Source organism: Astyanax mexicanus, chromosome 7 (genome assembly GCF_023375975.1).
Source record: "Astyanax mexicanus isolate ESR-SI-001 chromosome 7, AstMex3_surface, whole genome shotgun sequence".
In the NCBI taxonomy this organism is placed as follows: Eukaryota; Metazoa; Chordata; class Actinopteri; order Characiformes; family Acestrorhamphidae; genus Astyanax; species Astyanax mexicanus.
The window spans coordinates 30,464,532-30,479,320 of record NC_064414.1 but is presented as its reverse complement, the minus strand read 5'-3'; the positions used below and the strand labels follow the sequence as shown (position 1 = coordinate 30,479,320).

The 14,789-nt window shown below is 37.4% G+C and overlaps 2 protein-coding genes across 6 annotated transcripts in view; one reads left to right on the top strand and one right to left on the bottom strand.

Annotated features, from left to right (window-relative positions):
• Nucleotides 1-1,415: 1,415 nt before the first annotated feature.
• gins1 (GINS complex subunit 1 (Psf1 homolog)) lies at nt 1,416-5,326 on the top strand. Its single transcript, XM_007240346.4, has 7 exons — nt 1,416-1,666; nt 2,823-2,887; nt 2,995-3,093; nt 3,771-3,861; nt 3,955-4,071; nt 4,967-5,041; nt 5,143-5,326. The coding sequence occupies exons 1-7, from the start codon at nt 1,592-1,594 to the stop codon at nt 5,209-5,211; spliced, it is 591 nt and encodes a 196-aa protein (XP_007240408.1). The 5' UTR covers nt 1,416-1,591; the 3' UTR covers nt 5,212-5,326.
• Nucleotides 5,327-5,760: 434 nt separating this feature from the next.
• The window catches only part of ninl (ninein-like), a 32,153-nt gene continuing 23,124 nt past the window's right edge, over nt 5,761-14,789 (bottom strand). For 4 of the 5 annotated variants that reach the window (XM_007240347.4, XM_015603363.3, XM_022684823.2 and 1 more), the window contains 11 exons: nt 12,902-14,476; nt 12,330-12,434; nt 12,137-12,206; nt 10,925-11,209; nt 9,784-9,897; nt 9,554-9,700; nt 9,293-9,442; nt 8,037-8,162; nt 7,724-7,933; nt 6,531-6,644; nt 5,761-6,288 (listed from right to left, as the gene is read on the bottom strand). In XM_007240347.4, the coding sequence (XP_007240409.3) occupies nt 6,097-6,288; nt 6,531-6,644; nt 7,724-7,933; nt 8,037-8,162; nt 9,293-9,442; nt 9,554-9,700; nt 9,784-9,897; nt 10,925-11,209; nt 12,137-12,206; nt 12,330-12,434; nt 12,902-14,476 (3,088 nt within the window). In that variant the 3' untranslated portion in view covers nt 5,761-6,096. The remainder of the gene's footprint in view (nt 6,289-6,530; nt 6,645-7,723; nt 7,934-8,036; nt 8,163-9,292; nt 9,443-9,553; nt 9,701-9,783; nt 9,898-10,924; nt 11,210-12,136; nt 12,207-12,329; nt 12,435-12,901; nt 14,477-14,789) is intronic. The other variant, XM_007240348.4, reaches the window with a different exon arrangement.

Genomic DNA, 14,789 nt, shown 5'->3' with positions numbered 1-14,789 from the left:
TAAAACGTATTAACTGTAAAGACAAACCCTAGGGGTTATTAACACAGGAGGGGGGCTTGCAGAATGTACAGAACCTTCCAAAAATTAATGTGTAATTTTAGATTAAAGATTCCGCCATCTCTCATACAGGTGAATGGATGGGGTTAAAAGCTGTACTGGAACCAGCCACCAGAGGGCGTAAGAGACGTGGTGGCTTCACTTTTCAACCCCTGTTGTGCTGTCCATACTTATTTATATACAGTCTATGGGGCATTCTCATGCTCGTTTAAATAGTTTAATATTTTTTCTAAAAATAGGCTAAATAGCCTAAATTATTGACAAAGTATCCTCAAATACTTATGAAAATTTTGAAAAATTAAATAATGTGTTAATTACCCATACCAACTAATCCTGGCAGCACTGTGGACATGGCAAAACCCCACTAACACATCAAATAAAACTGTATAAAATGTCCACAAGGTTCTCTAAAGTGAATATTAACATATTTGTAACTATATCTATATTTGTAATGTGTTCATTCAGTGTTCATCTTCAGAAATGTATTGTTAGTATTTGTAATGTTTCGCTCAACAATGAATGGTCCATAAATACCCATAACCATGCATATTAATAAATATAAAAAATAGTGCATTTAGTTACAGGATCATCAGATAAACATTTGCCTCCAGACATACTGTTAGTCCTTAAATATTTGGACAGTGACACTAAACTGGATTTCAAATGAAACACTTGAGGTGTTATTGAAGTGTTTCAGGTTTAATTTAAGGGGCTGATCAAAAATATCCTATTAAGTTTTTAGGAATTATAACCTTTTTCTACAAAAGTCAGAGGCTCAGAAGTTATTGGACAAATGAACTTTACCATAAATAAAATGTTAATTTTTAATACCTTCTTGAGAATAAAGGTTGAAACCCACTGACATCACCAAACACTGTTTTTTTCCTTTATGGTGCTTTGCCAGGCCTTTACTCTAGCAGTCTTCAGTTGTTGCTGGTTTGTGAACCTTTCTGCCTTTAGTTTTATCTAAAGTAATGACTTAATGTTGCTTGATCAGGTTCAGATCTGGTGATTGACTCGGCCACTGCAGAGTATTCCACTTCTTTACCTTAAAAAAAAAACTCTTGGATTGTTTTTACAGTATATTTAGGATCATTGTTCATCTGTACTATTCAATGCCATCCAATCAACTTTCCTGCACAAAATACCTGTACACTATATAGCTGTACACTTCAGAAATCATCCTTCTACTTTTTTTGCACATGTTCTAGGAGGGCCCCATGTCTTTAGAGAATTAAAAATAAGGCTTTTCATTAATTTCTAATGTATTATTGGAATAAGCGTACGTTTACTTTTACTAGATTTTCTGACCAGACGGAGTGTCCCACTTTGCGTTCCGTAGTTATCGAAAGGGTCACGTGATCAAAACACCGCATTCTGCCGCGAAAATCGTGTGTGAGGAGCAGCGGGAGAAGCACAGACTGATATAACGCTAACATACAGTCTATGAATACAGTTTGTATTAAATACAGTCTGTATTAAACAGCGTTAGTTAACTAAGCTACAAGGTCCTACTTTATATATCAGTTTAATCATGTTCTGCGAAAAGGCTGTGGAACTTATTCGAGAGCTTCACCGGATGACTGATGGCCAGCTGCCCGCTTTTAACGTGAGTATATTTATTATTTATAGATACCCTGCATCCATTCAACTAACCAGACTGAATAGGCCTGGGTTAATGTGATTATAATAAACGTGATAGCTGAAATAACTGTATTTATGTTTTTATTTAGGAAACAGTGCGGCTTTTTGATGTCACTAAAGTAGATGCTAAGCTAAACCAGTTTAATTAAATCTTGGTTAGTGAACTGGTTCTGAAACGGGTACGCTGAGCCATATAGTTTAGCTAGCTGTAGATACAGAAGCAGCACAGATAGTAGGTTAGCTAGTAAATAATAATAATAGTAGTCTGATAATATTATTGCACAGTGTGTAGCTAACCTACATAAGTACATACAATAAATATAAGAAATGACAAGAACTACAACAACAGAAAAATACTTTGTTATTGTGTTGTGCACTGTGGACAGTGTAGCAGGTAAAAAATGAAGATACATGGTCTTTTTATAACAAATAAAATGGTGAAACTGATGACTAAATCTCAAATAACAGGTGAATAAGATGGAAGTTGAAGGTTTTAGGTTGGCAATAAACCATTTGTTTAGTGCATATTTTAGTTCCTTTCTGAAGGGTTTTAATTGTGGAACGAGCAAAATACAATAACTGGACTTTCTGAAGTTATCTCCTCATTGTAGAGGCAGGCCAACATGATTCACCTTCATGTTTTTACCTTTGAGTTCCTACCTTTATCTCTATGCTTAGGTCTGTCACAATAATTACATTATTGACTTATTGTACAATAATTAGTCATGACTACAATCATTTTTTGCTGAACTCAATATATTGTCTGACGTGTTTACTTTATTAGAACATGTTTATTTTTTGGTTTTACTTATTACTCCTACAAAATTTACTACATATACTACATTTTTCATATTTTAGTTTATTGTTCAGTTTAGTTCAATGTCTTAACATCCTTAATTATCAACATTCTTTGCTCTTTAAAAGAAATATCGCATTAGTAGGCTATTTTGTTATTATATCAGTGGCATAAGTTGGTCTTAAAATGGTTATACAATTTTATTGTAGTTTTTTTTGTGTAATAATTATTGCGACAGGCGTACATTCACTCTAATATACAGTATTAAGGGTGCAGAAGTCCATCTTACATGTGCACAAGTAATAACCAGCATTTATCTCTGCAGGAGGACAACATTCGGCAGGTGCTTGAAGAAATGAAAGCTTTATATGAGCAGAACCAAACTGATGTGTAAGATACCAACTTTCTTACCTTTTGCCATCTGTGATTTTCTTCAATCCCATTACATTTCGTGTTATATCTGATTAACAACATATCTGTTTTGACCCTCTTAAAAGTAATGAGGCTAAAACTGAAGGCAGGAGTGAACTGATCCCAACCATCAAGTTTCGTCACTGCTGCTTGCTGAGGAACCAGCGATGTATCACAGCCTACCTGTGAGTAACCTGGATCTGCTCTAATACTACTCAAGTAACTCTAAGGGCTCTATTATACAGGTCAGTTCCTCTGCTGAGACAGGCAAAAGCGCTGTGCTGTTAAGATATGAACGTGCCAAAGTCAGAGCACACCTGGCTCTTGAAGAGAACGACGACTGGCACACTGATTGGTTTATTTTATGTTAGACACAAAAAATACAAAAGAATTAGTATTTCTTGACACCAAAGACACACCGAAACATCCAAAATCAAGCTGTGCGATCCACAATTGACCGATACACTATAGTTCACTAAAATAGAGCCCTAAGTCTTAATTTATATACATTCATTGCTCACAGGACATTCAATATTCATTATTATAATAAAGGTTCTGCACAAGTTTAGCAAAATTGCATTTTTTGTTGCATTTTATACTCTACATATTAACCATGCAAATGTCTTTGTTACAAACTGGCTATTCAGTGTTTTCCAGATTGTCTATTGTGTATATTAAATACATATAGTAATTTCTATCCCCTTTTCTATTATTTATTTATATGAATTTTATAAATATATCTACATATTTGTTTTGAGGTATATTTTGTGCATTGTTTTCCTGTTCTTCTACTTTATTACTTGATCTAATGAATATCAAAGTATTTCACTATTACTTTTACACCCCTATCCCACTTTAACAGTTATGATCGCCTCCTTCGAATCCGTGCTCTCAGATGGGAGTATGGGAGTGTGTTGCCCACCACGATTCGTTTCCACATGTGTGCAGAAGAGGTGTGTTTTTTACTTTTAAGACCAAGTTATTCAGTATTTCCTTATTTGGAAATGAGGTAATACATATTTCATTTTTTATTATTAAAACTGCAGTTGGAGTGGTTCAATCAGTACAAGAAATCCTTGGCCACTTACATGAGGTCACTTGGAGGAGACGAAGGCCTGGATATAACACAAGACATGAAGCCCCCCAAGAGTCTGTATATTGAGGTAAGATGTCTTACAGCCACAAGAGATGGTATGGTGTAATGGGTAACACCACTACTTTCTCTTCTTTCGCTGGTTGGACAAACACTCCACCAAAGACTCTGAACACACCTAGTTGTGTAGCATGACTCAAATCACACAAAAACAGTATCTCCAAAACAGAAGCTGTACGAGAAATGGAAAAAAAAAAAACTTTACGTTTAATTTTTTCAGATTTCATTCCATAATGAAAAAAAAAAAAAAACATTTCTTTTTATTTTACAATATTTTAGCCTAGCCAAATTAATCCACTGACTTACTATAAACTTTCATCCTCATTTGTAATGTCCTTGGTCCCTAACAGGGGTAGGGCAAGAATATGGCTCCTCCCATATGTGTGAAGTCAGCCACCACCTCTTTTCTACCTGTTACCAGAGGAGCATAACTTGAATCTGACAGATGTCAGTTATGGCTGACATTAAAGATTGTGTGAACAGCTTATACTAAATATTGGATTTGGGCCACTTTTACCCACCAACACAGTCAGAGGAGAGCACCAGGTCCCTAGCTCTGATAAATCAGTAAAAACTGATGCCAGCCAGCTAAGCTAAATTAAGAGTGATAAAGGGAGAGAGAGCATGGCTAATTGTGCTCACTTAGGCTCTGGCTGCTAATGGAGAAGCAGCGTGACCTGTAATTTGAACATAGTATTTTGGAGCATTTCTATCAGTCTGTTATAAAATAAACTGAAAGACAGCCACATGGAGATACAAAGATTTTGCATGACAGCTTCAAAATGTAAAATGTTCTGGTTAAGGGAGTCAGCATAATGTCAGTGTTTTAAATGCCAGTAAGCCACATTTAGAATAAATATAGTAGAACCCACATGAGTGTTTTTCTTTCATCCATTTTTTTTCAGGTGCGTTGTCTGAAAGATCATGGAGAATTTGAAATCGATGATGGCACAGTAATACTCTTGAAGAAAAACAGCCAAGTATGATACCCAACACTAATATTTATCAATATCATGATCTTCATCAAGTTCTACGGGTTTACATTTATATTCATCTTTTTTCTTTTTTTCTTTTTTTACAGCATTTTCTGCCAAGATGGAAGTGTGAGCAGCTGATTCGACAGGGAGTCCTGGAACATGTCATGTCTTAACTCAAAAGTGCTCTCATGTGAAGCTGTTTTTGGTGGCACTTACCTTCATGTTTTTTTTAAACAATCTAAAGCATTTAAAATTTGATTTAAGGAAATTAAAACACTGTCAATTTTGCACCATGTGATATTTTACTGCATACAGTGATGAGCATGTCAAAATCTACATCTCACTGCTGACATCTTTAGAAGAGGTGTGTTTTCTTATTGTGTGGATAAAAAAAGGGAACACAACTAAATTAAACAATTTTGCAAGACTGGTATAATGCTTAATAACTTAAACATCAAAGTAGACTGTACACTAGTGCATCACAACAGAAATGTGCAAATTTAAGGATAGTGTGTGTATCAAAACTGTACATCTGATTAATACTGTGCTTTTGGTTGATAGTTCTAACCAAACAAACAATTCTTTTGTCATGAATATTTAACAACTTCATTTCACATGTATCACAATGTACTAAAAAATAAAAATAAAATACATTTACTACATGGGACAATATATTAGTCCCTTTACAATTTACTCCATAAATTCCATCCACTGGTATCAGGAGAAACAACAAAAACGATCTGGCCTTTTACCAACGGTCACATGAGTGCATTATTGTATATTACTGAAAACAGTGAGCTGACATTATTATGGTTATTTTACAGCAGCAATTTAAATTAATTGTGCTTCTGGGTTTTACAAAAAGGGGCAGGTTTAAGCCTAGTCCAGGACAGTATACAATACAATATTCTAACTGTTGATTTTCCTTTAAAAGGGATACCAGCCCTAGAAGTTTGAACAACTATACTGTGGATAAGGTTCTTCCTCTAATCTATTTTGTAATAGAAAATATACAGCACTCCAGGCATTTCACAGTCCGTTACTCCTAAAAGGGAATTCTAAGCAGAAAGAGATGCAGGAGCAATTTTGCGCAGGAGTTTGTTGAGCGCAGCTACCTTCTCTTCCAAAAGGAAAGACTTCTTCTCTGCACTTTTCTGCCTCTGCTCTGTTACCTGCAGAGCCTTCATGAGCTGCGAGTTTTCAACATAGAGGTCCTTCAGCAGCAGATCGGACTTTGCGTTCTTGGCCAGCTAAATAAAAGAGAAAGAAAAAGAGTATTAGGCAATGGATCTCCCTTAGCCATAGCTATAGCTGTTGATATTTCATATACAGTATATTAGGAGGAAAACTTAAATAACATTATTGCATTTCAGTCAAACAATTTTGTTCTTTTATAGTTGTGGAGCATCTCAGTTTTACAGACAGACTTGGTTGTCACAACCCAGCTATGATGCTAGCACATTGCATAAATCTGCATATTAGCATAGCCTACCTGTTCCTTTAGCTGATTAACCTTCTCCTGAAGCATCAGTCGTACACTCTTTAGCTTAGCTTCTACCTCCTCCATCCGCTCCTGCATGTTCTCCATCACCTTCTCATATTGCTCCTGTTTTTAAACAAAGAAAAATTTAATTACTCATCAAGACACACTGTTTTATTTTTACCCAATAAAACAGAAGGCTAGATTACTGAACTTCGATTTCGACGTGACTGTGTGCCTTCCCACCTTAGAATCATTAACAGTGTTAACTAAGTTTTGGGAATAGGAACAAGCCTGAAGCTCCCTCCCTTCCAATATAACATCTTATACATCTCTTGGACTTCAATTCGGTGTCTTGACTTCTTTTCGCAACCCTCCACCGCCCCATCTCCTGCCTTTTAATTTTATCTTTTCTCCCTGACTCTACCTATAGGACAGGGGGGTTTGCTTCCTACAACTTCCTCCGAGTTTTCTCCTGTATCGTCTTTCTCTTAACCATAAGCTGATGGCATGTTTTGAACTAGCAAAACCGTCTATTATATCTGGTGATCTCTTATGTTTCAAAAATTTGTTGACTCTTTGTAGTAGGGTATGGTGTATGGTAGTGTTGCACAATATACTGCTTTAACTTAATTTCAAAAAGAGTATTGATAATATCCATTTAATCCCATGTATTTTACTTCGATCACTGATGCAAAGATGCCATTGTTAACATCATGACATGTTAGATTGTGTTCTAGGTAAAATTCCTATATTTTCAAAAATTCCCAAGACTGTGCAGCTTTTGTGTATGGATAACACATGCAGTATGTAGTTTAGTCTAATTGTGCTCATGTTGAATTTACTCAAATTAACAGTATTAAATCTATATTTGTGTTTGAACTGTTGCAAATGTTAAATTAAAATGATACATTCAAATCCTGTTAAATGTTAATCCACGAAAGCTGATAAATTTTTTGTTTTTAATCATTTTGCTAAGTTGGACAACTAAGTACATAAATACAAAGTACATAAGCAAAGTAGCAAAGTAAAGTAAATACAGTACACTGCCTTTATTAAACACCTTTATTAAAAATTTATCTAATTTATAAATTTAATGGTACTTTTATTTTGTTAGTTTTTTAAAAATGCATTGACCTAAAATAGATGGACTGACCACAAAATAATATTATTCTAAAAATAGTGTGAGTACATAATATATTTACCTGCTGAAGGCTCAACTGCGTGCTGGCTTGTTGGCCCTGAGTCCGAAGCTGCTCTGCCAGCTGCTGAGTTCTGCTCTGTTGCTCAGTCAGCTGAGCATGCATGTGAGCCAGCTGCTCTCGGTTACCAGTGCCTACCTGCTCCCGGAGCTGCTGTACCTCACGCACATGCTGGGCTTGGCTCAGTGACAGATCAGTGTTTGCCCTTAAAGCCTGCGCAATAAATAATAAATAATAGGATGTTGTATACATGCACGCACACATTTTTAATGCTTGAAATATTAAAACACATACTATATCAGTAATACACCCGTACCTGTTCCTCGGCCCTGTGCTTGGCAGTCTCCAGCTCTGCATTTTTGTTCTTCAAGGTGAGGCATTCATGTTTTACTTTTTGAAGATCTAACTCCTGCATCTGCAGCTTGGATTCAAAGGCTGAGACCTGGAAAAAATTAAAACGCCACAAATTTGCATTACATAGATGTCAAATGCATACACATGTGAACCCTTCTAATACATGGAAATACGTGCAAATATTAAAAACTGGGTTTTCAAGAAGAACCTGACAAAGGTCATGCATTATTGTGTTTACAAGCTAAGTTAAGTAAAGCTAAGCTAAGTAAACAAAACTGTAATAAAAAATACTTTATTTTAAAGTGAATTGAGCGCTGGATGTAAATCTACACTGATTTCTCTCCTTAAAACTGTTTATTTGGGTGAGTAAAGCACTTTTTTAAAATTTACAGTAAGCTTAGATAAACAAATTTCTGTAGTGCTAAGGCTGGAGCATTAGCGTTAGCGGCTAACCGCTCCAGCAGTGCGAGCGGGGGTTAGGAGCAGGCTACAGGCCGATAACCCTCCCCTCTGAACAGAGAAATAGCGGTTAGCAGCTAATGCTACTCCAGCCCCAGTGCTGGAGAACTAAACTGAAACTCCTGAATAACACTGCAGTTTGGTGGAGTGGCTTTACTGCTCCTTTGTACCTGACTGGTAAAGTTCATATATAAGACGATTTCAAGATTATAAGGTGCACTGATGATTTTTGGGAAAATTAAAGGATTTTTAGTGTGCATTATAGTGTGTAAAATACAGTAAATGTGTACAAACACTTGGGTAAAAAAAAATGGAGTAGGTAAATCTGATTTTTTTTTTCAGTTAAAACAGAATAAGATGTAATGTAAACAAAATGAAAATCTAAACTTCATACCGCAGCTTTTTTTTTTTTTTAAACGCAGAGATGCAATATGAACATTATAATTAAGAAGTTTATTCAAATCCTCAGTTTTAGCATCGTAGGTGCTGTGTTGAACACTGCTTAATTATTTCTGACACCACTGTCAGTTTTCAGTTAAAAGTATACATGGAGCTCTCTTCAGATTTCTCTGTTGTACTCCAACCTAATAAATTGAAGTATGCTGTTTCCATGATTTTTTAAATAATTAGATAATGTCAGTAATCTAATTATGAATGACATAATATGTATACTTATTTTAGGAAGCTAAAAATTCAGAAACACAGTTTGAAATAGCTTAAATCAACACTGGTCAGACCCTAGACTCTTTCCTGACTAACCTTTTCCAGAAGCTCCTGGTTGTGCGTTCTCACAGTTCTTAGCTCTTCCTGCTGGGCAGAGACTGCTGTCTGCTGTTGTATCCTGAGAATCTCCTGAAGCTGCTCCTTCTCTTTACACAGCTCACGCATACTGGCCTCAAGCTCCAAGACCTATCGAACAGAGTTAGCGGATTTTTAGTTACAACATATCATTTTCCATTCTCATTACAACAAATCAAATGTTAGTAAGTTCTGTTCCTCTTTTCACTGAAGCATGTCTACCTTTTCCTGAGACTCGTTCAGCAGCTTGCGATGTGCAGACATCTCCTGAACGTGATCTTCCTTTTCTTTGCTCATTGAATAAAGTTGTGAGTGAAGCTGGGATGTCTGTGTTTCAAGGCCGCTGATGCGCTCCTGAAGGGTCTCAATCTGCAATATTTATATTTGCTTTGCTTAGAACAAGAATATGATCAAAAGTTCTGGGGAGTTTTAACATTTCAAATGTTTCTCACCTTTTTGTTTCTTTCCTCTGCTTCCCTCAACAAGCTGTCCTTGTCCTGCTGTAGTGACTGGTTTTTCAGAGTTAAGCTGGACAGAGCAGACTCCATTTCAGTCAGTTGTTTAAGCTGTCAAAGGAATAAAAATTTCAATAGAAACACTTAGACCATGTTACTATGAAGTAATGAATCATCTTAAATTATACATGCATTTGTTGAAAACATTCACAAATTTGAAGAACAATATACACTGGCATGCTAAAAGGATAAAATGGAAGAGCTGTAAGTAAACTGGTAATGAAGTGTAACTTTAGGGGATGGCTTGGAACACCCAGGCCTGTGTATGTGAGCTTTAATCCTGGCCAGTGTGCTCATGACAAGGCAACGTCATAGTGATGGTGGGTGAGAGATGGATGGAACATACCACTTCCAAAGTTTGCAGCCATTTAACATTCCACAATTCAAAGTATTATATATACGGTTTACCAAGAATACATCATAATCCCTATCCGGACAGGATTATTTTCTTAGAGGGTCCTGGGTTTTTTCTTTTATTGTGGGTTGGGGGTACATGTTTTTCTCAGACGTCCTGTGAGAAAATTACAGGCTGATTTACCTACTGTTTTTCGCTGAACTCTGTGGTCCTCCGGTAAGTTTAGTCCCATCCAGATGTAAATCTCTGAGTTTCATTACCTCACGTTTAATAAAATAGCTATTTGTCCACTGCCACGCACCGTAATTACACTTTGGGCACAAGTTTCCACGGAGATCCATATAAACACAAGAGTGAGTGAAAATGGACGCAATGTCATGTGACAGGAGGACCAGTGAGTTTTTTGGCTTTCTGTGTTTTCTCAGTTTGGATGCAATAGTTTTATCATTGAGTAGAAGAGTAAATATTTTTTCACAGATGTCCCCCTAAGAAATTAATCCCATCCAGATTGGGCTATAGAATGCATTACTACCCACAGTGGACAGCACAGTGGGTAGTAATAATTGTGACTGGTGGTGTATGGCTTGAATTGTTCGTGCAAACAGACAAATCACTGTTGTAGACATAACATCCACTTTCTATGGGACATGACTTTTGGCAAATCAGAGTAAAACAAAAAGTAAAAAGCATGCTTTATGTTGTGTCAATTTTTTTGCATTTTACCTTGTCCCTGGCCACTTTTAGTTCCCTTTCCAGGTGCTCCTTTTCCTCTTGCTTGCTGACCTGCAGACGAAGCTTCTCATTCTCCAGCTGGCTTGATGTCTCCTGCAGCTGTTTGATAGACAGAGCTGCCTGTTCCTGCTCCTGAGAGGCCTGTGCAAGACTTTCAGTCAGCCTCTGAACTGCTCCCTGGTCAGAACGAAGGTGACAGTTCAACTCTGCATTTTCATTACTCAGCTGCAGGTTTCGAGTACTAAGCTCCAGCACTTCTTCTCGACACTTGCAGTTCTGTTTTAATGAGAGAGAACACAATTGTGTGGTTACTACAAAATATGTGTAAATCTTTGTTTACAATGATTGGCAATCAAAATAATTAGTTTGAAAACGGCACAAATGTTGTTCAGCTAAATGAGTTAAATGACTAAATAATTTAAAATGAACAAATGACGTGATTATTTTTAAGTCCTACTGCAGTGTTTCCTCTAATAGAGCAACATAGGGGTTTGTTTTAGGCTGTCCCCTTCCCAGACTCCTTTCCAGGCCCCTGGCAGCACTTAATGTGCTGCTAAACAGTAAACAGAGGGTGTGGGAGTCAGCAGGATAAGCATACATACAGCAGATTATGTTCATTTTTAAGCTCTACCTACGTAAATTAAACAAAATAAAGTTTACCATCAATCATCATCTACAGTATCTGTTTACTCAGTTTTCGTCACAAACTGTTCACAAGTTTTCCAGCTGAGAGATACAAGTTGAACAGGACTAACTTAATTTAGAGTTATCTTAGCCTTAGCATTTGTTCGTTTACCAAAACAGGACTGGCTGCCTTTAAGTGTATACCATTTCAATCATATTACTTGATTAGCTATACTGTGGTTCATTTATGCTTGGAATATTGCAATAATAATGTACATTTATTACTGCTAAAACAAATTCATGATTAAAATCGCACTGCTGAGGTAAATGTATTGTGCTTCATAGATTTGTCCGCTGGGATATTAAAAAGGCTGTGGTTTTTATAACAGCTTTTCTTTTTGAAAAGCAAAACAAATACATTTAGGCCATTTAATTTATTCAATGATAAAAGTTGCCAAAATCAATGAAAACCTACAAACAAAATGTATTTGGTATTCAGTCAAATCCTTTAGACAAACGCTTAATTTTCTGTCTTTTTTTCTATCTTTTTTCAAAGCATCTCCAGAAAAATATCCTTGCCTCTTTGTGTAACCTCTCCACTTCATCCCGTATCGTAGTATATTCTCTCTCGGTTTCCTCAAGTTTCCTCCTGACAAAAATCAATTACAGGCCATTTATTACAAAGGAAAATGTGAATTATTTATACATTTTGCATAATTCCCTTAATGCTCTATCAAAAAAGGGATGACACCTTCACAATTTCTCTCCTTACCTCTTTTTGCTGACTTCCTCTTCAAGTCTCATCACATCCTGGTGCAAGACTGCCAATCTTTCTTTCAGTGCACTGTTTTCAGAATTAACCTCATCAAGGCGAGCTCTACAGTTGGGAAAACAGGAAGAGCACATTAGGTATTTAATTCCTTTTGAGAAATTCATCACATTTTAGTATAGTATTACACAAAAAACAGATTAGACAAATAAATTAGTTGTGAAAGGATGCAACACTGCACATGGGTGTATTAAATGTCAATCAGTTCTAAATAAATCATGCATAAACAAACATCAAGAAAAATTCAGTTAGTAGGAGGCAAGTGAACTGAAAAAAAAATAAAAAATCAGGACGTGCTGATGTCAGAAAGATCAAAATGCAAGTGAGAGGTGTTAAATGCAATTTCATTCCACGACACACAATTGGGTATAGAAAACAATGGTGAGTGCTCTTGCAACTACATCATTCAACTCTTTTTTTTTTATCCATGTTGTAGAAGCAAAACAGTGATCAAGACGGCGAGGATTAATCTGTTTTCTCATTTTATTTCATCTACCACGCCGAGTTCCACAAACCTGTGTGGACTAGCTGGGTCCATCACGGTTTCCAGAGCCAAGACCAGTCTTTCCATTCCCAGCAATTGCTCCCTCATTTGGTTCTTCTCCTGCGCAAATGCCTCCTCCATCCGCTGAACACCTGCCTGAGAGTCCATCAATGATCGCTGCAGCTGATTGGTGCTGTTGTCTGCCTCTTCTTTTATGGAGCACAGCTCCTCCTCCTTGTCCTCCAACAGCCTACTCAAGCGTTCCACCTCACTTGTGAGCTGGCTGACGTTTTGGAACAAGTCCATCTTCTGACGTACTTCACTCCAGAGCAAATCCATTTCTTTGGCTTTGGCTTCTTGCTGATTCTGAAGTTCTAGTATTAGGCTGTCCTTGTGACATACCTCTAATCTTAGTTCCTCAAGATCCTCCTTGAGTTTGGTTGTCTCAGCTTCCATTTCCACAATTTGGGAAGATAGCTGGTCTGAAAGATGACAGTAACTTGCTCTCTCCTGTAAAAGTTGGCTCTTCTCTTCTTGTTCCAAGTTCCTTGTTTTTTGGAGCTGGGTAACCTTGCTCTGCTCCTGGCTTAAGGCATTCTGCAAATTTTGGGCCATCTCATTCAACTGATTCCAGTCCTCAGATAGCCGTTGAACTTCTTTCTGAAGGTCATTAAAAACAACAACTTGATTTGTAAGTTCCTCCACAAGCTTGCCTTTTTGTTTCTCCACAGATTCTAGCTCATAGGCTTGTCTTGACAAGTCATCATCTCTATTTTTCAGGGCTATATGTGTATCCTCCAAGTTTCCTCTAAGCTGCTCTAGTTCCTGTTCTTGTTTCTCTAGCTGGGCTTGCTGCTGGACATATATAGATGACATACTATTGTAGTTTTCCTGCATTTCTTCCTTTTCCTTTTGTAATGTCTCAATTTCTGTTTTCATGCCCTTTTGATTATTTGTATGCCTCTCTTCAAGCTGTGACAACCTGCTGAGAAGCTCTTCTTCTTTGGCATTTTCCACCTTTTGTCGAGAAATCTGGTCAAGAAGTTCTCTCTTCTTTTCTCGTTCCGAATTAAGTTTATGCTCAAGCTGTGACACTTTACTGAGAAGCTTTTGCTCTCTTTCCTTCTTAAGGTCCATCTCCCTCTCTTTGGCATGCAGCTCTGAAGTCAAATTCTGTATAAGTGCATCCTGCGCTTTCATTGAGACAGTGTTGTCTTCCAGCTCGATGCACATCTCCTCCAGCTTCTCTTCTAGCTGCCTCTGTAGACTGAGCAACTCATTCTCAGCATTACATTCCAATTCAGCCTCAGTCTGCATCCTGCAGATACACTCTCTCAGCTCCCTGACCTCCTCCTGGTGCTTCTCTTCCAGTCTCTTCCTCTCCTGAGCAAAGCTGCTGCAGATCCGAGCCTGCTCTTCTCCCAAACGTTCTGCGCCAAGTAGGTGCTCCCTGCGCACCTCCAGCTCCAGCTCCAGCACTCTAGCCTCCCACGTCCCCATCTCTCTGCAGTGCTGCTCAGCCTGCTCATGCAGCTGCTGCTGCAGTCGTCGCTGAGTCTCGCTGGACTCAGTCTGGATGTGCAAAATCTGTTGCTCCATTTCCTCCCTGGTACACAGCAAAATGCTTCAGTTTTATAAATGCACATCTACAATCAGTGGGCAGCTGTTCTGGATACCAAGATACTAGGTGATATGTTAAGGGAATAAATATGAAAAATAAATAAAATGGTTTGGGGGCAGTGGAGTCATGCACAATGTGTAGTTTTGTACAAGGGAGAGGGATCCTCTGTTCTAGTGAACTGAAGAGAAAGTAAAGTACAAATAAATGTCATTGAAAAAAATAGTAGCACTAGTATAGACTGCTTATTGACATTACCGATAGTAACGATCAATTGTAGATAGCAAAAGACACAAAAAAG

Coding starts and splice junctions, on each gene's coding strand:
- gins1 (XM_007240346.4), top strand. CDS start 1,592: ATGTTCTGCGAAAAGGCTGTGGAACTTATTCGAGAGCTTCACCGGATG. Junction 1,667..2,822: donor GCCAGCTGCCCGCTTTTAAC/GTGAGTATATTT, acceptor TTATCTCTGCAG/GAGGACAACATTCGGCAGGT. Junction 3,094..3,770: donor CGATGTATCACAGCCTACCT/GTGAGTAACCTG, acceptor CCACTTTAACAG/TTATGATCGCCTCCTTCGAA.